The following is a 23004-nucleotide window of genomic DNA, read 5'->3' as shown; positions in this document are numbered from 1 at the left end:
CTGAATCCCTCCACTCTTGAATCAACATTGCTTCTTCATAGCTTCTTGGCACATAGCTCTCATCTAAGCTTACTTGAAAAGCACAATGTTCTTCCGGGAACTCAGCAAAGGAACACACAGCTTGAGAGGGATGCTCCACAGCCTGGGCATTGTAGTACACTCTTGTGTTTACCCAGTTGGAAGCATCTCTCCTCACCCGTGTGCTTCTTCTCAAAGGAACTGATTCTTGTTCCTCACTAGCTTCCTCTTCTTGTATCTGAACTGGTTCTCCAGCTCCCTGATCTCTTCTTGCTGAATCCTCTCCATTTTGGACAGGAGAATCAGAGCTTTGTTCTTCTACACCTCCAGCACCAATGCCTTGATCTTCTTGACTCCTTGCTTCTGATTCACTTCCCCCCTCATGTTCAAAGTGGGATGGTTCTTCAGCAGTAACTGGTGTATGTTCTTGTTGCCTACTCTGGTCCTGGGTCACTCCAATGCCGAGACCCTCAAAAATGTTTCTCAAGCTAGCAGCTCTGTCTGATGGTTGAGATAGATCCTCTAGTTCTTCCCAATTCTTCCCATCATAGTACCCTTGCTCCTCCATAAACTTGACATCCCGAGACACCAAGACCCTTCTAGCATCAGGATCAAAGCATTTGTATCCTTTCTGACTAGTTGAGTAACCAATAAGCATAGCCTTGTGCTCTTTGCTTCTAGTTTGTTTCTCAGCTCCCCGGGTACTAATACATAGCACACACACCCAAATGTCCTTAGATGATCCAGGCTTGGTTTACTCTTGTTGAGAACCTCAAATGGAGAATGATCTTGAAGTATTCTGGTTGGAACCCTGTTGATCAGATAACAAGCAGATATAACAGCATCACTCCAATACCTCTTTGGAACACTCTTATGGAACATTAGTGACCGGGCCACCTCCATGAGGTGCCTGTTCTTCCTCTCAGCTACACCATTCTGTTGTGGTGTATAAAGGCAACTAGTTTGATGCAAGATCCCATGATGAGCTAGGTGATCTCGAAATGCATGGTTTGTATACTCTCCACCATTATCAGACCTGAAAATCTTAATCTTGGCATGATACTGGTTAGTTACATAGCTTTGAAAATTTTTAAATGCATCAAGAACCCTATCCTTTGTTTTAATGAGAGTTAACCATGTGTATTTGGATTTTTCATCAATGAAGGTGACATAATATCTATAACCATCACGGGACAAACAAGGAGCAGTCCAAATGTCAGAGTGAATCAAATCAAAACAACTTTCATAGATAGTAGAAGATCTTTGAAACACAGTCTTACAATGTTTACCCAAAATACATGCCTCACACTCCTTATTCTTAAACATGACACCTGGTAACATAATGCTTAAAGCCCTATCATGAGGATGACCTAGTCTAGCATGCCACAATGCATCCTTACTGAGGGAAGAAACATAATTAAAAGAAACAAAAGAACTAGAAATGGGATCAAGGTCTTCCAGCATATAGAGGTCTCCTCTGGTAGCTCCTTGCCCAATCAACTTACTGCTTTTAATATCCTGAAACTTCACATCATTAGGACTAAAGATAACATTACATTGAAAATCATTAGTGCATTTTTCACAGATAAAAGATTTGAAGTGAACTCAGACATGAAAAAGGCTTTAGAATCCTTATTAAACAGTTTCAGTTTACCAATGCCTCTAATAGGAATCCTATCACCATTAGCAATCATAACATGGCCATGAGCAGGTTCAATGTCTTTTATCAACTTAACATCACTAATCATGTGATGAGATGCACCAAAATCAATGATCAATGGTTTATGCACATTACTAGCAACATTAGTCCTAGATGATTCATTTCCTTTCATGATGCTTCCTAGCAGTCCTAATATCTTATCCGAGACATTAGGCATGGTAATAGGCAATGTATGAGCAGCATAAGAGTAACCAAGAGTATGGTCATGTTTGTTACCAGACTCCTTAAGAGCTCGGATTAGAGATGCAATGTCAGCCTTAGTGATCATCTCCTGGTCCAATCCCTTGCCACTTAGCTGATGAGAAGCCATAGCTCTTCCTTCACTTTCACCCACATTCACATTTGGACTAGCCCCGGATGAACCAGCACCATTTGCTTCAGTAGAAAGGTTTGCCTTGGCTTCTCTATCCTTGTTGAACTTGCTCGGCTTCAGGTGGGGGTGGAGTAACCAACACTGACTCTTCTTATGACCAGACTTCTTGCAATGCTCACAGCTCCCTTCATACTTCTCATACTTCTTGCCATTGTATGCAGCCTTGTTAGCTTGCATCTCCTCGGCTTGATGAGCCATAGTAAGCTCACCCATTCCTCCAAAGAGACCAAGTGATCCCTCCTCCTTCTGAAGTTGTGCACACACTTCCTCCATTGTTGGGAGAGTAGGCGACCTCAAGATATGCTTGATGACATCTTTGTAGCAAGGATCAAGTGTCATCAATAGCCCAAACACCTGATCTTGTTCTCTTCTCTCCATGAGAGCCGACATGTCAGTAGTGTTGGGTCTTAAGCTTTCAAGCTCAGACCATAAAGATCCAAACTTCCCCATGTGTTTGGTGAGTTCCCCTCCATCTTGATTCATGGAGTTAATAGCTCTCTTTAGCTCAAACACACGGCTAATGTTGGAAACATTTCCAAAAGTCTTCATGAGAGTATCCCATAGGTGTTTGAGAGTCTCGCAGTAGCTGTAGGCTTCAAGGAGAGGCACCTCTAGAGATCCTTGCAGCACGGATAGCACCATCAAGTCCTCTTGGATCCACTTCTTCTCCTCAGCATCCGCGAGAGCTTTTCCCTTCTCACCTTCTTCAGTTTGCTTAGCCATTGGCTTTGGTCCATCATCAGTGATGTGATCCCATAGCCCTAGCCTTCCAATAGCGGTTTTCACCAACCTAGACCACGAGATAGTTTGAACCTCCCTTGAGTTGAACCGGGACTGTAACGAGCTTGCTGTAGTTGTTTCCCTCCATCTTCTCTTGCTTGTATCACACGTGACCTGAAAAGCTTCTATCTTGCAACCACGCCTGAAGAACCACCAGAACTCAACCTCAAGACCACACAGACTCTCGGACAAGCTCCAATAACACCTTCAGTATAGTAACAAGTCTTCCCGAATCACCAAGAACACAAGAGAGAGATAAGGCAACAAGAACACAAGATTTGCGGAATGAAAAAGTGGTTTCTCTCAATACCAAAGCCAACCTGGCTCTGATACCATGATATTTTAGAGAATAGAATGTGTATTGAGAGATTAATGAGAGATTATAAGAGAGAATAAGAGATTAAGAATAGATTAGGAGAGATTTGGTTTTGAGATTCAATAGTAACTAAAGGGGAGAGATGTCGACATGATAAACTAGAGAGAGAGAGTAAGACTCAAAGTATGATTTCATTAAGTGAAGAGTTTACAATATAAAGGAGAGAGCTAAAGAGGGTTTGCGCAAGCTAACCCACTATTACAAGCATGTGAGGTCAAACCACTAAAGCTAAACACTAGTCTAAGATTGTTTACATGCTTTGCTTTGCTTTAACCAGCCTGTAAAGCAAAACCTTATCCATTAACGGTAACAAGGATGGCGCGCCTCTCTTCCTTTGGTTAGATCACTGTGCTATCCTTCTTCCTCAACCCAAGTGTTCCATAGTTTCATTTTAACCTTCTCACACTTGTATTTACCTCTTTTACCATGCAGTAACTTTATTTTTACTGCATGGTAACTTTTCACAAGTTACTCTTCTTCTCTTCTCCTCTTTATCCTCATCACTCTCCTCATCTCTTCTCACCACATTTCAACATTACTGAGACTACTTATTCAGTTGTGACTATTTTTCGGAGACTGTACATGTGTCAATGTGTCATCAACTGAAATAACATAAGCATATGTGTGTGAGTTAACAAGCAAGATATACACATTTGTTTATGAATCACAATGATGAAACATCTATTTATATGTATCTGATAAGCCATTACACCAAACATGTCATTTAACGATTAACTGATTAACTCCACAGGTAACTGGGGATGTACTGATTAACTCCATAGGTAAGTAGCTTAACTCAAGCTTGACCTCGTACTTGTCAATTCCAAAATCCTCAAAAGCTATAATCCTTAGATTTTCAAAGGAACTTGCCAATCCTTAGATCCTCGACGCATTTAAGATGTGTGTGTTTGAACGGCTTGTACTTCTCCCAGTCAAAATTGTCGTTCCCTCTTCCTCGGTTTCTGACCTCCTATGCTCAGAATAGTGACGTAGTCATTTCTCAGATGTCTCCGGCCGCCATTCGTAATAATGGTGATAGCTTTAGTCCTTGGTTCAGAGGTTTATGTTGATGTTGACGCCGAGTTATTCGAGATGATCTCTCAGATTAATATGATTACGGATGAGACGTTTTCTGTTAGCATCAAGGCCCATTTCAGACTTATGGAAGGATGCAGTCCCTCTAAGGCTGACGACTGGAAACAGAAGTATTTCTTCGTGCATATTAGCTCATCTTCCGTGTCTGATATCTCTGCGTTCTTTAAGACCGAATGGAACCCACATCCGGGTAGCTTATTTATCCTTTGGTGTTTAATGATTACTGCATAATTTTGATGATTGCCTCGTCCTTTCCTGTTTCAGTAGTTCACACGAAGCATTGGCCTCTTCGGTCGTGGGCGAGCGAGCTTCTGGCCTGAATCCGTAATCTCGGGATGCCTTTTTGGAGTGATCTTATCGTCAAAAGGGTTCGTCGCAGCATTCCTCGTATCAGCGCTGGTAAGTTTGTCTACCTATCTTGATCATTGCGATAAGCTTGTCTTTAGTTTGTTTACATCTTTCTTCTACTCTCCCATTTTTTTTTCTTTTTGTTGCTTTTCTCCTTCTTTAGCTTGCTGGGGAACTAATTCTAGACCTTCTTTAATTACAAAGTCTTTGAAGAGAAAACGGGAAGGTTCACCAAAGAAGATGGGGAAGGTTAAAAGGAGCATTCCCGAGTATCTGATGTCATCAATAATGATAGGGGATTTTTGTGTAGGATCTTTAAGAGTACTACGTAACGGTGCACAAGCTATGTATTTCGTGAGTATTTGCAAGAGATAATAGTAGATGTTTTTATTAGATCAAAGAGCTGGAACTACAATAGATTGATGTATAAACTCTAGTCTAGCCGCCTAGCTCTAATTTCTAAGTCTCCAAGTGTCGATCCCCTTGTTCTAGACTTTGGGCTCCCTTTATGTAGTCGTCTCTAGGTCGGTTGGAGAAAGATGAACTCTTCCATATTTGGAAATATGGAAGGTTCTCTGTATCGGAAGTTTCTAATTTTCTTGGAGGAGAGGGTAGCTCCCGAGAGCAGTCCCAGAGTTCCTCTTAGCGGGGATCTGGAACGTTTACTGACGGGGACCCGGAGGTCAGTATCCTGCCCGGGGTTCGGAGAAATCTGATACTTGAGTATTTTTCTCCAACAGTTTGTCCCTTATTTCTCGATTTCGTCATTAAATTTGGGGAATAACCTGTGTACTCGAGTCAACTGGGGTTGCTCATTCTCAGCAGGCTTCCCCTGGGCAGGATACGCTCCAGCAGTCCGTTGTTTCTAGTTCTTCTCTTAAGCCGGAGCCTGGTGCCGAGTACAAGCGAGAATCGATTCTCTTGGAGGTGGTCCAAAATTCAGCAGCATTCTCTAGAGTTCTTGAGTAGGACGGGGCCTGGATTCTGGATTTTCGGTGAGCCGGGTTGTATTACTAAGGCGTGATCCCTGGATACATATCTGTGGTCGGTATTAATCCCCATTGGAGGAAACACTGACATGTCAGCTCACTTATGATCTTAAGCATAAGGATTCTAGCTGGTGAAGGCTGGAGATTCTTTCCCAATTTCGAAGATTTGCTCCTTTAATACCGGATTCTAGTCGTTGCATAAAAGTGGACTATGTTCGTCTTGATCATCGAAATGGGTATGTAGGCCTTTCATAAGGTCAAGTCTGAAATCAACAAAACCTTTTCGCATCTTTTTCGTCTTTTGTTACCGACCTGTGATTCAAACTACGTTTAGGTGGCTAAGAACTAAGGAATTCGCTTGCAGCTCTTGCAGCCGTAGCTCTTATAACATGTTGTAACCTCGCTATGCTCCTACGCGGATTCGAAATATAAATCTATCTTTTTCTAAATTTGTTTTATTGTTTTCTGTATTTCCGCATTTGTTTGATCACTTGTCGTTGGCCCTCATAAAGAATTCGGATCTACAGGAAAACCGAGAATTTCTATTTTTCTCTGCTAACAAATTTGACAGTGCAAATTTTGGTTTTTATAGTATAAGGGAAATTGTACACATCACAATTCCACACACATGCACACCGCCTGTTCGCTCCAACGATTAATCCACATGATCCAACAAAAAACTACGCAACGCCAGAGAATTACTTGTCTACATTATGTTGCACCAACACCACCTAGACCTTTAGCTCATCTTTAACTACTATACACCATCCACACATACCATACCCCCAAAATAATGTAGTCATCGCATTGAATTCCTCAAACATCATTTAACCATATTCGTTTTAACAACTAGCAATAGATTTATGTTTTTCACACAACAACCATCAATATATATATATATAATATGTGTAAGTATATATATAGATCTAGACAAAACAACTACATGTATGCTTATAGATATATGTAGGTGTGAATGGGGGGAGGTGATGATAGATATTGCCACAAGCTCTCACCTTAGCTTAGATATGCAATATAAAGATGAAACGATGTAACTATGCGTTTTAAGGCTTCGAACGAACCATATCCACAAGAAGGAAAAGACTTGGGTTCACTCCATATGGTGAATCTTTAAATTCACCAGTTCCTTAATAACCAATCAAAATGCCAACTAAATTAATGATAAAATAATTTAAAAAATAAATAATGTTATATTTTAAAATACTAATGTCAATATTTAATTCATAAACTCACTCTATACCCTAAATCCAAATTCTAAACCCTAAATTTTAAATTATAAACCCAAACTCTATACCCTAAATCCAAATCTTGAACCTTAAACCCAAAATCATAAATCATACACCAAAAATTCTAAACTCTAAACCCAAAACTATACCCTAAACTCAAACCTTAAACCCTAAACCCAAATCCTAGATTCTAAACCCAAACCATAAACCCTAAACCCAAACCGTAGACCCTAAACCCAAACCCTAAACCGTAACTTAAACCATGAACTCTAAATCCAAACTTTAATTTTTAACCTTAAATTTCAAAAGAACAACATCAATATAAATCCAAATATTTAGGGTATAGGGTTTGGTTTTGTATTTACGTTTTGGGTTTAAGGTATAGGTTTGGATTTAGAGTTCAGATTTTTGGGTTTATGATTTATGGTTTGGGTTTAGGGTTTAAGATTTGGGTTTAGGGTATAGAGTTTGGGTTTATAATTTAGAATTTAGGGTTTAGAATTTGGATTTAGGGTATAGAGTTTGAGTTATGGATTAGATAGTGACATAAGAAATATTAAAATTGAAACTATTTATTTTTTTAATTATTTTGATTTTTGGAAAAATATTTAATATTTTTTAATCATTAATCTAGTTGGCACTTTTATTGGTTATTATGGAAGTGGTAAATTTAAAGGTTCACCATATGGAGTGAATCCAAGTCTTGTCCCCACAAGAATATGAGTTGGTTTCCACTCGAACTTTAAATCAAAACAAATAAGGAAAGTATAAGGAGTTATTGTTTATGGTTTCGTTACCCTCAATAGTTGTTGGATGTAGAAGAAGAAGAACAGAAGACTCAAGAAACGACGAGAAGTGGCGAAAACACAACAAGATTTCTTCTTCAATAAAACCACACAGTGGCTGGTGGTGCTTCAGTGACCGGGGATGCTCTGAAGACCGGCGGTGGCTCAGGATTCTTTTCCTCTGTTGACAGTTGTTGACTATTCAATCGGATAGGATCTCAGTATGTTTCATTGTTTTGTCTTTGTAAAACGTATTTGTGAATTTTTTAACTAAAAATGTGTGAATATTGCCTCTTTTAATAAAAGAGAAAGTGAAAATATAAAAAGTTTGTTCTATATAATATCAAACCATCACGAGTCTCTTCATTAATAATTGGGATTGGACATGTGAGAAAACACTACGGGTCTAACTAGTGACCTTCTCGGGAATAGTAGGAACAAAAAGGAAAAGAATTGATGGGAATAAAATTATGGAAAAGATGAGGAACGGTTATTCCATATCAAATTTAGTGAGGAATAAATTTGTTCTTTAATTCTCTACAATAAAAGGAATGAGAAGGAATGAAAAGGAATGAGAAGGAATGAAAAGGAATGACTATTCCTAATGAATGGTAAAATTTGTTAGAAACATTAAGGAATGCATTATTCCTCTTCATTCCTTGGTCACCAGTTAGACCCTAAAAGAAAACACGCAGATACTGAGGGATTTTTTCCTCAGTATATCGTCGGAATAACCGTATTCCGACGACATACCGAGGAAAAAGGTCCTCGAAAAAAACTCCTCGAAATTTCCTCGAAATTTTTTGACGGAATTTCGAGGAACAGTAATTCCGAGGAAATTGTGAGGACGAGGGTTCGTCACAAAAGTCCTCAAAATTTTCCTACGGACGTGGTCGTCGAAATATTCTGAGGAAACCCTTTTCTCAGAATTTTCAAAAAAAATAAATAAAAAAAAATATTAATTTTTTAATGAAATTCGAAAATATAAAATATAAAATAAAAATTGAAATTGAAAATATATTAGATAATATTATTCAAAATTGTACAAATTAAAATATATTAAAAATTAGTTTTAATAAATAAAAATTTTAAAAATCCAAAAATAGTTTTTAATCACAAAAATATAAATATATAAAAAATAGTTTAATAATAACTATATATAGTTTTTAGTATACATGATTTATACATATATATTATATATATATATATATATATATATATATATATATTATATTTATATAAAATTACAAATCGTTTATAAATATAGAAAAAGGTTTTTAAATATTTTTAAAATTTATAAAAAACGTTTTAATATATATAAAAATAGTTTAATAATTACAAAAATAATTTAAATATATAAAAAGAGGTTAAATATATAAAAAATAGTTTAGTAATTACAAAAAACGTATTAAAAAATCATATACACATTTTTAAAAAATCAAAAAAACGTTTTAAAAAATCAAAAAACGTTTTAAAACATGAAAAACGTTTTGAATTTTAACCAAAACACAAAATAAATCGAAAAAAAAATAAAACAACAATTTCATAATTACAAAAAAAATTTTAATATATATAAAATAGTTTTATAATTACAAAAATAGTTTTAATATATAAAAAATAGTTTAATAAGTACAAAATAGTTTTAATATATAAAAAATAGTTTTAAAAAATCAAAAAACGTTTTAAAAATTCAAAAACGTTTTAAAAAATCATATACACATTTTTAAAAATAAAAAAAAACATTTTAAAAATCAAAAAACGTTTTAAAAAATCATATACACATTTTTAAAAATCAAAAACGTTTTAAAACATGAAAAACATTTTGAATTTTACCCAAAACACAAAAGAACTAAAAAAAATATATAACAACAATCCAAACAACAATCCAAACTTGAAAATCCTAAGCTATCCATTCAATCCTAGAATTTCCTTCCTAACAACCTAAATTTCGAGATCTAACATCCAAAGAATCGATCTATGAAGAGAGGAAGAAAAGAGAGATGAACTTACATGATAGGAAGAGAGGAGAGGAAGAGAGGAGAGGAATAGAGGGGATTTGCCGCGCAGAGGAAGAGAGGAGAGGAAGGAGGCCGCGCAAGAGAGGAGAGGAAGAGAGGAGAGGCAGAGAGAAATGGGGAAGAGAAGAACGTAAAACCTAATTTTTGGGTTTTCAAAACCCAAAAAACTTACAATTATTTTTGTAATTGTGTTATTTCATTGTTTATGATCATCTATACAAAGAAACCTCATTAGTATGAATTACATTTGTATAAGAAATGACATAGAGGAAAAAAATCGATGTTTTCAAAACCCCAAACCCTGTTTCCTCGAAATTTCCTCACAATATTGTGAGGAAATTTCGAGGAAACAGGGTTTGAAAGCAGGTTCCTCAAAATTTCCTCACAATATTGTGAGGAAATTTCGAGGAAACAGGGTTTGGGTTTTGAAAACATCGATTTTTTTCCTCTATGTCATTTCTTATACAAATGTAATTCATACTAATGAGATTTCTTTGTATAGATGATCATAAACAATGAAATAACACAATTACAAAAATAATTGTAAGTATTCCCTTTAACGTTTATTAAAATGTATAAGTGTTTCTCTTATGTTGTGTGGTTTCCGTTCAATCCGCAAAACATTATTTTCGGTTTAAAACCCTAAAGTTTGACTTCATAATCTGCCTAAGACACTTAATGAAGGTTATATACGTGTTATTCAATCCGCAAAACGTTGTTTTCGGTTTAAAACCCTTTATTCCTCGAAATTCCCTCGGAATATTGTGAGGGAATTTCGAGGAAATACCGAAAATCATTTGTTTCGTCGAAATTTCCTCGAAATATTTCGAGGGTATTTCGACGAACAAGGGGTTTTAAATCAAACCCCTCAACCGTGAAAGGACATTCCGAGGAAATTTCGAGGAAATCCTATTGTCTCTCGGTATTCCCTCAAAAAATATCGAGGAAATGTGTCTTCCTCGCAATTTCCTCGAAATTTTTTGAGGAAATGTGTCTTCCTCGCAATTTCTTCGAAATTTTTCGAGGAAATACCGAGGAAACCACATTTCTTGGTTTCCTCGGTATTTCTTCGATTTTTCGTCAGAAAATTCCGAAGAACTCATTTTCCCTCGGTATGTCCCTCAGAATACCGATGTTTTCTTGTAGTGAAATAAATTCAGATAAAATTTTGAACAGACAAGCGTGATCTGCATTCATGCGTTTTCATATAGCTGCATGGAGACTTCGTTGGGTTCAAAGAACATGAGTAATGGTAGAACTCCGACATGGCTTTGCTTTGCTTTGCCAACTAGCAGCTAGAATATGTTTTTATTTACTTTTTTTAAAATTAATTCTTTATCTATATGTCACGTGCTTTTTTGCATATTTTATTTTAATAATTATTGTTAGTTGCGACAAGAAAAGAAAAATTGGAAAACGAACGAAGAAAGAGTTATAAAATTATTATTAAGAGTTGCATAAAAGTGTCATCAAGAATCTGTAATCAGTATCTGCCCACAGTTGCGACCTTCTTCTGTTCAATAAAAAACCTCTTCACTCTCACCAAGAGCCACCACCATAGCAATGTCTCTCCTTCTCCCTGCCAATTTACAACAATGCCCTTCTCCCTCCCTCTCGCCGTCAACCCCACTCTTCTTCTCCCCGTCTTCTTTCTCCTTCGTCGGAACTCGCCTGAGATGCCGCCTCAGATTGGTTACTTCCTGCGTCACCTCCGTTCAAAGCACCGTCGCTAATGGTTCAGCTCCAGCTCCCGTTGTCGTGGAGCGAGAGCAGATTCGTCTCGGTCTTCCTAGCAAAGGACGCATGGCCGCCGACTCCATCGATCTTCTCAAGGTGACTCTATGAATATTTGCATTTTAAAAAAAAAAAATTATTATCTTGTTAATGCGATCACTACTATAGATTAACAAGTATTTAGCTTTAACTTCAAATCCTCCTTTGATTAAAAAGACTAATTATCTCCCTTCTTTTTATTGATTGTATGTAAGCAGCTAGCTTTATGTTTCTGTCTTCGTCATGTGTTTAGTATATAGTCTCTTTCATGTTTGTCTTGCTTTTGGAACTTCTATGGTTATCTTAAAACGGTTCCTTTTGATTTTGATACTCTGTCTGTGCTTTAACTTTGATTCAAGTGGACATAGTGATTTGTAATCTCGTAGCGTGTTCTTGACTCTTCTTATTTTTGAAGGACTGTCAACTATTTGTCAAACAAGTCAATCCTAGGCAATATGTTGCACAAATTCCCCAGGTATGCATTCCACGCCAACATGAAAACGACACTGTGTTTTTTTTTTCTAATGTCTTTAATTTGGTAATCTTTTCATGTCTTCCAGTTACCAAACACAGAAGTCTGGTTTCAACGTCCAAAAGACATTGTCAGGAAGTTACTCTCAGGAGATCTGGATCTAGGTATCGTTGGTCTTGACACACTTAGTGAATATGGTCAGGTAAGTCACGACCTTAATTGTTTTTTTTTCTTGAATAGGATATACTCAGTGGTTGGGTGGTTGTTGGATATTATCATTATCTTACTCGTCCTGGAGATATAAATAAATAAACAACCAGTTGACTTTTTATTCTCGTGTTTTTCACTATGATACTCTGAACTGTGCCTCGTTTGCATCATAACTTAGTTGTTTGAGTGGTCCTTGTTAGGAAAATGAAGATCTTATCATTGTCCACGAAGCTCTCAACTTTGGAGACTGTCATCTGTCCATTGCGGTAGGTGCTCTAATCTTACCGTGGTTTGGATTTTTCTCATATCTTTACTGTGGATGGCTTTTCTTATTGCATGTCAAATGATCTTCAGATACCCAACTACGGGATTTACGAGAACATAAATTCTCTCAAGGAGCTAGCTGAAATGCCACAGTGGAGTGAGGAGAGACCATTGCGTGTTGCTACTGGCTTCACTTATGTATGATTGAGTTACAGATTCTCCTTTTTGGTGCGCCGTTGTCATTAGTTTTCTCTCTGGATGCATTTAGCTGCAATATAATATTTGTGAAATGATTCATCTGGTTTTTGCAGCTCGGTCCCAAATTCATGGAAGCAAACGGCATAAAGCATGTAACGTTTTCAACTGCAGACGGAGCCCTGGAGGCAGCTCCGGCGGTGAGATCATACTATTTTACATCAAAAACATTTAGAGTCTTCTTCAACACTACGACAAAAGACACTTTTGTTCAGTATTTGTTGACATATATTTTAAATGATAACTAGATGGGGATAGCTGATTGCATTTTGGACCTTGTGAGTAGTGGGACAACACTCAAAGAGAACAACTTAAGAGAGATTGAAGGAGGGGTTGTGCTAGAAAGTCAGGTGATGTGAAAGTTCTTAAGGCCTTGAATCTGTATGTTTCGAATTTGCATCTTTCGTAAACATTTCCTTTATAAATTTCAGGCGGCACTTGTGGCAAGCAGAAGAGCATTGACCGAGAGAAAAGGAGCATTAAACACTGTACACGAGATTCTCGAGAGGTTGGAGGCCCATCTTAAGGCGGATGGCCAATTCACTGTACGCACTTTGTTCTTGTGAACATGTTTCATTACTTTCACTTTCTTTTCTCTAATATTCTCATTTCAGGTTGTTGCAAACATGAGAGGAAATAGTGCTCAAGAAGTGGCTGAGCGTGTGTTGAGTCAACCATCATTGTCTGGATTGCAGGTGATGTTTTGTAATGGTGGAAGTTCTCAAGCCTTAGCTTTTTGTATTTTCTCACTGATTGTTTCTGGCTTCTCTTATATATTGAGCAGGGACCAACAATAAGCCCAGTTTACTGTAAACAAGATGGAAAAGTATCGATTGACTACTATGCCATAGTGATTTGTGTGCCAAAAAAGGCCTTATACGAGTCTGTGAAGCAACTAAGAGCGGTTAGTAATCCCTGCAATTTCTTGCTTACTAAACCTTTAAATGGTGACGTGCTTGGTTATTGTCGTACCACTTTGCACTTGGCATATTCAAAATGATTTGTGTTTATGGTTTCGTCTCTTGGTTCTCTCTAATCACGTTCACCAATGTTATCGCAGGTGGGTGGCAGTGGGGTATTAATTTCACCTCTTACCTACATCTTTGATGAGGATACTCCAAGATGGGGTCGACTCTTGAGAAAACTCAAGCTTTAGATGTTACCTTTTATGAAAACCTTTGGTGTAAATCTCTGGGTTAGTACCTGCGTGTTAAGTGTCAACTATATAGTTCTGTTTCTTCTCTCGTTGCTGTTGTAATTTCTACCTTGCTTTTCTGTATGGATCCTGTGGTGAACTGCTGGAACAATAATAAAAGAAATAAAAGATTGTGTTTGTTTTACAGCTTTTAAATCATCTTTTCATTAGGGAATTGTCTGCATTTTTCAAGTTCGATGAGTTGTCAGTCTCTGATGACCTTGTTCTGTGTATACACTCTGTGACATTATATAATCTGTGTGTTATTAGATTAAAACTATATTTTAATTTTTTTATTTGATTATGATTGATAGGTAATATAATAACTGTTGTAGGATAAAGAAGGAGCAGGCGTTGCCTGTTTTGCCCACAAAATCCAAACAAATAAAGAAGAAACACAGATATTGATGAGCATACATACATATATATACACAGTTATACACTTCAAATTTAGATGATTATCTCTGGATTTTAGGTGCTTTATCTAAAAGCGCAGCGTGGAAGATGTAGTGTAAAAAGGTCCAGAAATTTCAGTTGAAGATTTTTCTTCTTTTTTTGTAGTCTTTGCAAAATACCCATTTTTTTTTGAACTTAAAATATATCCTTTTTTTTTTTTTGAACTTAAAAAATACCCATTTTTTGTTTCTTTTGTTCCTGTCAAGTATCTGAGCTAGGGTAGGATAGTCCTTCGTATGGGTGTCAAAATAGGTCAAATTGGTCAATCCAACCCATAACCCAAATGGATTAACTATTAATGGATCATGGGTCAACCCAACCTATTTATTAAATGGGTTGAGTTGATCCATGACCCATTAAATTAAATGGATCACATGAATTAATGGTTGACCCATGAACCCAACATCTTTATAATGAACCATTTTTAAGTTAAGACCAAATAGATCGAATTGAGACATAAGTTAAGTTTAAGACCAAGTTAATCAAATTAAAATTTTATTTTTTCGGTTTTTGCGGAAAATTGCGTTTTTCAGGTTTCGGCGGGAAATTGCATTTTACTGGTTTTTGCAGAAAATTACGTTTTCCCGGTTTTGCAAGAAATTGCATTTTTGGGTCTTCGCGGGAAATTGCGTTTTCCGGTTTTGGCGGGAAATTACGTTTTTTCGGTTTTGACAGGAAAATTGCGTTTTGTCGATTTTGACGGGAAATTGTGTTTTCCGGTTTTGGCGGGAAGTTGCATTTTTCTGGTTTTGGCGGGAAATTGCGTTTTTCCGGTTTTGACGGGAAATTGCGTTTTTCCGATTTTGGCGGGAAATTGTATTTTCCGGTTTTGGCGGGAAATTGTGTTTTTCCGGTTTTGGCGAGAAATTGCATTTGCCGGTTTAGACGAGAAATTGCGTTTTCCGGTTTTGGCGGGAAATTGCGTTTTTCGGTTTTGACGGGAAATTGCGTTTTCCGATTTTGACGGGAAATTGTGTTTTTTCCGGTTTTGACGGAAAATTGCGTTTCCGGCGAAAATTTTGTTTTCTAATTTTTGCGGAAATTTGCGTTTTCCGGCTTTGGCGGGAAATTACGTTTTTCCGGTTTTGGCGGAAAATTACGTTTTCCGAATTTACCGGGAAATTACGTTTTTCCGGTTTTGGCGGGAAATTGTTTTTTTTTTACGATTTTGGTGGGAAATTGCATTTTTCGGTTTTGGTGGAAATTATATTTTCCGTTTTTTTTGTGGAAAATGTGTTTTTGTGATTTTGATCTTTTTTTTTTAATTAAAAACCAAATGGGTCAGAGTTGACCCAATCCAATAGACCTATTTAAGTTGTTAATCCATTAACTTGTTAACCCTCGGCTTTAGCCATCTTTGCTATGTTCTTATGTAGCTCAGCATTCAACAACAGTGCTGACTACCATTTCAGCACCAGAAAATCCGAGACCTAATTCCTAATATAAACATTATCAACATCAACACATACCAAAAACAGGATTGAACAATTACCATAAACTCTGCGCGTATCTCGACAACCCACTAGCCTATAATTATTTGAAAGAACTATCAAACTAAAATACTATTAGAAATCTATAACTGTAAACATCACTTATTTTCAATATCTATAACACTACTAAAAGGAAAATATGAAGCTCCCTTAGAGTGTCCACCTCATTTAATTAAATCAACCAATTAGGACATTCCTTTCTACCATGTCAGATTTAATTAGCCCATTCTAAAATTGTAACTTCTTGCATGTGGGCTGGGAAGTATATCGATGGCCCAGTTTAACACATCTACAGAAACCTAAACATCCCCCCAATATTCATCGATCTCTCTAACACTGTCGTCTCCCTTTCCTCTTAATTTCTGTTACCAAACCTCCTCTGCTATCAATCAATCATGCTCTTCAATCCATCATTAATGAATTCGTTTCAACTCTTCTCTTTCTCCTTCTTTATAAACAGCTTCGTATAAACTAGCTTCAAATCAACCCCTAATTCCTCCTCTCAAGAAGCTGAAGCGATGGTGATGAACCCAACGGCAAATCCCTGACTCAACCGGCAATTCCCCATTCGCTTTGTATTTCTACTTCTCCCCGTCGACACAGTCCCGAAAATCAAATTCTCAGATCTATTAATAGCAACTCAAACAGCGAAATCAACCGGAAAAGCCCCACGGCTCTCTTCTTCAATGACGTCGTTCCTGGTTTTGGACAGTTTGAGATATGGTGACTGTTAATTCATTCTGAGAAGCGAGAAACACAGTTAAAGGTGCCTTTTTAATTGGCCTGGAGCTCCTTCTTTATAACTAAACGACAGGGTTGTGTTGTCTATACTGAAATATGTTCATTTATGTTGATTTAGTTTCCTGTTCTTTTCCACATCAGGAGTTGTGTAAGGGATTGAGTTTGGGATCACTTTTCTTCCAGCGTAGCTTCTTGGCTCCTGTTGAGGTAATGCAAAGTCTTTGCCTGAAAAGAAGGATCAACAAAAGAGCCATATGAATTTGCTAGGTAAGAGCAAGTCTCCAAACCCTAATTATTTGATGGTCTAACTCCTCTAGAAGCGTGTTAATTAGTTTTGTAGAGACTTCAAGCATTTACTATAAGATCTGTTCGTCTAGAGACTAATTAATTGTTTTTTTTTCTTCCTCTTCTGATTATAGGAACATTGTGGGAGTTTATGCGACATAGCTTCGGATGAGCTTATTATCTCTTCCACGGATGCCTTTTGTCTCAAGGTATTAAATTGGGTTTTCTAAATCTCTTGATTGGTTTCAGATTTCAAGTTTAGTTCTAAATTTGTTGTTTTGGGTTATACTGTTTTTTCAGACAAGAAAGCCTTACACCATCACTAAACAAAGAGAGAAGCGGACAGAAGCAGAGCATGAGAAGTTTGTAGAAGCTTTAAAACTCTGGCAGAGCTTGGAGACGAATCGAATGTGTGTGTGTGATTTAGCTGAATTTAGAGAGTCTTCTGATGCACATTCTAAAATACTACGTTTGAAGAACATATTGGGTTTTATGTTTTAACATTGGTTATCTTCAAGATTGTGGGTCAGAGAGATGTTCCAAAGCTTAAGAAAATAAGGTTGTAAAATGTATTTTACTTAGTTTGCAAATAAGGTTTGCATCAAGTTATCAAAGTTATGGAATCAATTAGAGTTTATTTCTATTTGTTGATCAAGTGATTTTGACGGGAACCTGGTGAGAGAAGTATCTCTTGGTGTGGCCTCTCAAGAGATTTGTTTTTTATTTTGTATTGCTATCCACTTTTATGGTACTTTGTGAACAGGTTCCTCGGTATTGAAGCTTTATCAAGGATGTCTGTGGACTCACGTGATCTACCATTGCGTTTACAACACTGTATTAAGTTCCCTTGAGACTTTTTTTAGTGAAAAAAGTTCCCTTGAGATATGTGAGCTTCATTATAAGATTGGTGTGAGTATGCTGCTCGGTCCTCATATTCATGTCCTTAGTGACTTAGAATTCAGTGATACAACAATTGAGTTAGTGTTAGAGAGGTTTCTGGTTGCAATTCGTTTTCATTTGTTTAGTTGCTGATTAATCTTATTCCAGTTTGTGTTTCATCATCTCCACGCCTTACCAAGCGATCTAAGGTCAAGACCGATGCCGCTATTGAATATGTACGTTAGTTCTTATCTAAACCTAAGCTTCTTTTTTTGGTTTCAAATCTGATTTTTGATTTTTTATAACCTAGGCGGCGGCGGCAGAATCAGCGGGGTCTTTGTCGGCAAGCGAGGTTCCGGTTGAGAATCAAGGACCGGTTTCGGATCGTGGATCGGAATCTGGAGAAGCCTGTTTTAAGTGATGTAGTGATGTGCCTATGATGGAGATCTCTCCTGAAACCAACACAAACCCTAAAGCCGATGTCTTTGCGACACCTATAATAGCAGGTTTGGTGGTCTGTCTCACGATTTTGTCTGATTAATTATCATTTCTAATGTTTTGTGGATTTAGGTTAAGTGGTGTGAGAAGTCGAAGGCGGGGAAGAAGCAAGCTAAGGCTCCATGGGGAAGCTACTTTCTCAGTATTATCAGGTAGGTTAAGTTTCATCACTGATTGTTTTTTTATTGGTTTGATCTAATAGTCTGTGAATTGCGCATTTAGAGTTTAGCAGTGTGCAGTTCGTGTAATATTTTTAGTAAAAGTTTGGCCTTTCAGTTCATGAGGAACTGAGTTTAGTTGTATGCATGTCTGGTTCTTTTATATTTTTTCCCACATAACTCATAAGTATGTTGTTATGTATGTGTCTCTGTGATTTTTTGTGGTCTGTAAGTTGCGCATTGAGGGTTTAGCATTGTGCAGTTTGTGTAATATTTTTTTTGTAAAGGTTTGGTCTTTCAGTTCATGCCCAACCAGTTTAGTTGGCTTCATGTTTGGTTCTTTTATATTTTTCGACAGAACTATGTTATTATGTCTGAGAATTTTCTACTTCTTGACTACGATACTTCTGTTTCTAACTGTCCCAATGCATGTTTCTATGTAATTTCAGAACTCACACCGTATCATGAGGGGCAATGTATTCACTATTGGACGCCGAGGATGTGATTTATCTATCAAAGACCAATCTATGCCCAACACCCTGTGTGAAATCAAGCAGTCTGATGTAAGGACATTTATTTTACCCCTTTTTGATCTCAGTCTCACAAAAGTCTTTTTCTTACGTAATTATTGTGCAGCAAAGAGGTCCGTCGGTTGCAACTCCGGAGATGTTAGTATGTCTCACCACTTTCTCTTCTCTGTTAAACAAATTATATATGATAAGCATTGTCCGAATCATTTAGCCACCCAATTGACTTTACTTAATGCAGGTTTAGAAGGAAGCGATGAGATTCATGAAGAAATCCTTACCTCTGTCACAACCAACCACCAAGGTCAGGTGAGCAATTATAACAATAAAATTAGCATCATCCTCATCGTTTACTTCAACCACCACATTCACATGGTAGCTATCAGCAGGAGCTTAAGAAGCCTTATGAGATGTAAGAAAACCCAAGTGTGCAACAGAAACAGGTCTCATGAAACCCAATGGCCTCCACTTCCAACATCTCAGGAGGAGGGCGAGTTAAAATTAAGCATTTATTAAATTTGTTGATATGGACAAAATCTTAAAATGACAATTAAGGAAGATAACTATATGAAATTAGTTTTATAATTCTTAAAATATAATAATTTCGTTTAAATTTGATTAGATTTGTTTGTCTTAGAAATTTTATTTTTATCTACTAATAGCTTTAATCTAACTTAAATATATGTCTCTGTATGCAAATTCATAATTTAAAAAAAAATATTATAATGAACAATCTATATTTGTTTTATTTGTTTTCCAACGTATATTTATAACCTACTTCACATTAAGAAATTTTCAATTATGTTCTCTACATGAAATGAGGATCCCACAAATTGGTGAGATATATAATAATATGTCGATAGGATGATTATTAATTAGTTAGATACCATCCACAAATATTTGTAAAATAAATAATGTTGTTTAATTAACGATAAATATAATTCACTGAAGCAAACTAAAGTTGTTAATTGGCAACTTTTTTAAAATAATAGATGTTAATTAGCACCTTATCAAGTATGCTATGTACTATTGAAGGTAACTAAAGTTGTTCATGCACGTATAAAATATTTACAAAATAATTAGATCATTTATGTTTCGATTTCATTTGTGTATAAACTCTAAAGCGTTTGGTAATTTGTAAGTAATAGAAGTTTGTAACAAATAGTGGAAATAGTATAAGTTTGTATTAAGTTTGTACACTTTCGGATTGATACATTTATTCATGTTTGGATATATTATATTACATCAATCTTTTCTGAAATAAAACACGTCCATAAACGAAGACCCCCATACATGCAAGCACAAAAATTGAATATAAATAAATACATCACCAACTCAAATATCATTAGAATAAATTATTTTCATATTTTCAGAATATTTAATATATAGTTTTTATCATAGAAAAATTATCTTTATCACGTAAAATACAATTTAAAAATACTCATGCATTTGAAATATTTAGTAAGAAATTAAATATTAATTTTTTTACATATCAGTTTTTTAATTATAATAAAAATATCCTTTATCCTGTAAAAATATTTAAAACACCTATGTATAGAATTGTATAGAATATGTATATGGAGAGATGTATCTCTTTTATTTTTTTAAATGTAAAATATTATTTTTGGATAGCACAATATAAACTATTTTTATATAATGATAATTACCAAATAAAAATAATTTTAATTTATAATATATATATATATATATATATAAACAAATCTAATTATTTATTAAAGATAATAAAGATTTTTAACACAATATAAATTAATTTTAGACAATGATTCATCAAATCAATGAAATTTCTTTTTAATTAATTGTTAATTATATACTAGCAAATCTATTTATTTATTAATGATAATAAATCTTTTACGCTTTAACTTTAAAATATGAGAATTCAAAGACGAAAAATCACTTTACAATTATTAATATAAATTATTAAATTAATTAATTAAATAAAAGTTTAACTATACCGAACATTCCGCGCGTAGCGCGGATAAAAACTCTAGTTTTTATAAAACGTGAAATCTATTAGTGTTGCAAAAATCAAATAGTAAGTGCACTCTTACTCATTACATAAATATTTGCAATTAACAAAAATATAATAATCATTATTATTTATTAGAAATAAAATATTATCAATGATGAGAAAATTGATTTAATTCAATGATTTCACAAAATCTACTTGAAACTCCTCTTTTTATAATTGTGGGGATCCCAAAGTCCTAGGCGCCAAGACTAATCCTACAAAACCTTATATTGTACACAGCTAATCCATCAATATTGCACGGCTAGTTGGTCAAGGTGAATCGAACCCAAGACGGATACTCTAGTTGGAACTCATTTACTGGGCTAAGATGATTTGGTTACTTGAGACTTGAGATTCCTTTTAACATGTATGGTTCTTTTTAACTGTACATAAAAGATAAGTTGTTGTAAATTTAGTGTTTCTCAAAACTATGGAGTTTAATTATGCTCGAACATACATAAACTTTCTCATGTTCATTGTAATGCTGACTTGCTTATGATGTATGATTTGATAATGTTCTTGCGCTGGGACTGGCATGTTCGAAGTTGTTGACATATATTTTAAATGATAACTAGATGGGGATAGCTGATTGCATTTTGAACCTTGTGAGTAGTGGGACAACACTCAAAGAGAACAACTTAAAAGAGATTGAAGGAGGGGTTGTGCTAGAAAGTCAGGTGATGTGAAAGTTCTTAAGGCCTTGAATCTGTATGTTTCGAATTTGCATCTTTCATAAACATTTCCTTTATAAATTTCAGGCGGCACTTGTGGCAAGCAGAAGAGCATTGACCGAGAGAAAAAGAGCATTAAACACTGTACACGAGATCCTAGAGAGATTGGAGGCCCATCTTAAGGCGGATGGCCAATTCACTGTACGCACTTTGTTCTTGTGAACATGTTTCATTGCTTTAACTTTCTTTTCTCTAATATTATCATTTCAGGTTGTTGCAAACATGAGAGGAAATAGTGCTCAAGAAGTGGCTGAGCGTGTGTTGAGTCAACCATCATTGTCTGGATTGCAGGTAATGTTTCGTAATAGTGGAGGTTCTTAAGCCTTAGCTTTTTTTGTATTTCTCACTGATCGTTTATGGCTTCTCTTATATTGAGCAGGGACCAACAATAAGCCCAGTTTACTGTAAACAAGATGGAAAAGTATCAATTGACTACTATGCCATAGTGATTTGTGTGCCCAAAAAGGCCTTATACGAGTCTGTGAAGCAACTAAGAGCGGTTAGTAATCCCTGCAGTTTATTGCTTACTAATCTGAGTTCCACCCAGAACCTTTAAATGTTGACGTGCTAGTTGATTCTCTTACCACTTTTGCACTGACAATATTCCAATTGTTCTTCGTTTATCTTTCTCTTTTTTGGTTCTCTAATCAAGTTCACTAATGTTATTGCAGGTTGGAGGCAGTGGGGTATTAATTTCACCTCTTACCTACATTTTTGATGAGGATACTCCGAGGGGGGGTCAACTCCTGAGAAACCTCAAGCTTAAAATGTAATGGTAAGGAAAATGCATTCAATGAACAAGTTTTAAGAACCCATTTGGTGTAAATCTCTGGGTTGGTACCTTTTTCCCAACTTTGTAGTTGTCTTCTCTTTTCTCGCTGCTGTTGTAATTTCTACCTTGCTTTATCTGTGTATGGATCCCACCCTGTTAAATCTGTGGGAACAATTAATAAAAAGAAATAAAAGATGCTGTTTGAATTTAAGCATTTTAATTCATCTTTGCATCAAGGATTCCTCTGCAATTGTTTGTTCTGCATCTACACTCTGCTTTTCTAAATCTATGATGTCATAAGATTAAAACTATATTCTTACTGTCTCTTATTTGATTATTATTGATAGGTAATAAGTAGCAACTTGTGCACAAAAATAAAGAAAATATTACTCTTAGAGACACAATCTTATTTATTAATTACACTAAAAGACACAATCTTACTTATTAATTACACTAAAGGACACAATTTACTTTGACACACTTTTTTTTTAACGCTGATTTATTATGATATTACAATTATTAG

At 35.8% G+C, this 23004-nt stretch overlaps 2 protein-coding genes across 2 annotated transcripts; both read left to right on the top strand.

Annotated features, from left to right (window-relative positions):
- The first annotated feature begins 11214 nt into the window (after positions 1 to 11214).
- On the top strand, positions 11215 to 14065 carry LOC108830608 (ATP phosphoribosyltransferase 1, chloroplastic). The gene is made up of 11 exons (XM_018604205.2): positions 11215 to 11579; positions 11935 to 11994; positions 12080 to 12193; positions 12402 to 12467; positions 12556 to 12663; positions 12777 to 12860; positions 12969 to 13070; positions 13152 to 13265; positions 13335 to 13415; positions 13505 to 13624; positions 13781 to 14065. Exons 1-11 carry the CDS (start codon positions 11310 to 11312, stop codon positions 13874 to 13876), a joined length of 1215 nt encoding a protein of 404 aa, XP_018459707.2. The 5' UTR covers positions 11215 to 11309; the 3' UTR covers positions 13877 to 14065.
- Positions 14066 to 21553: 7488 nt separating this feature from the next.
- Positions 21554 to 22681, top strand: LOC108830613 (ATP phosphoribosyltransferase 1, chloroplastic-like). Its single transcript, XM_018604211.2, has 5 exons — positions 21554 to 21655; positions 21737 to 21850; positions 21920 to 22000; positions 22089 to 22208; positions 22381 to 22681. Exons 1-5 carry the CDS (start codon positions 21554 to 21556, stop codon positions 22480 to 22482), a joined length of 519 nt encoding a protein of 172 aa, XP_018459713.2. The 3' UTR covers positions 22483 to 22681.
- Positions 22682 to 23004: the final 323 nt, after the last annotated feature.

Source organism: Raphanus sativus, chromosome 4, assembly GCF_000801105.2.
Source record: "Raphanus sativus cultivar WK10039 chromosome 4, ASM80110v3, whole genome shotgun sequence".
Classification (NCBI taxonomy): Eukaryota; Viridiplantae; Streptophyta; class Magnoliopsida; order Brassicales; family Brassicaceae; genus Raphanus; species Raphanus sativus.
Note: the sequence above shows the minus strand (reverse complement) of the source record. Positions and strands in the feature narration are given on the sequence as shown.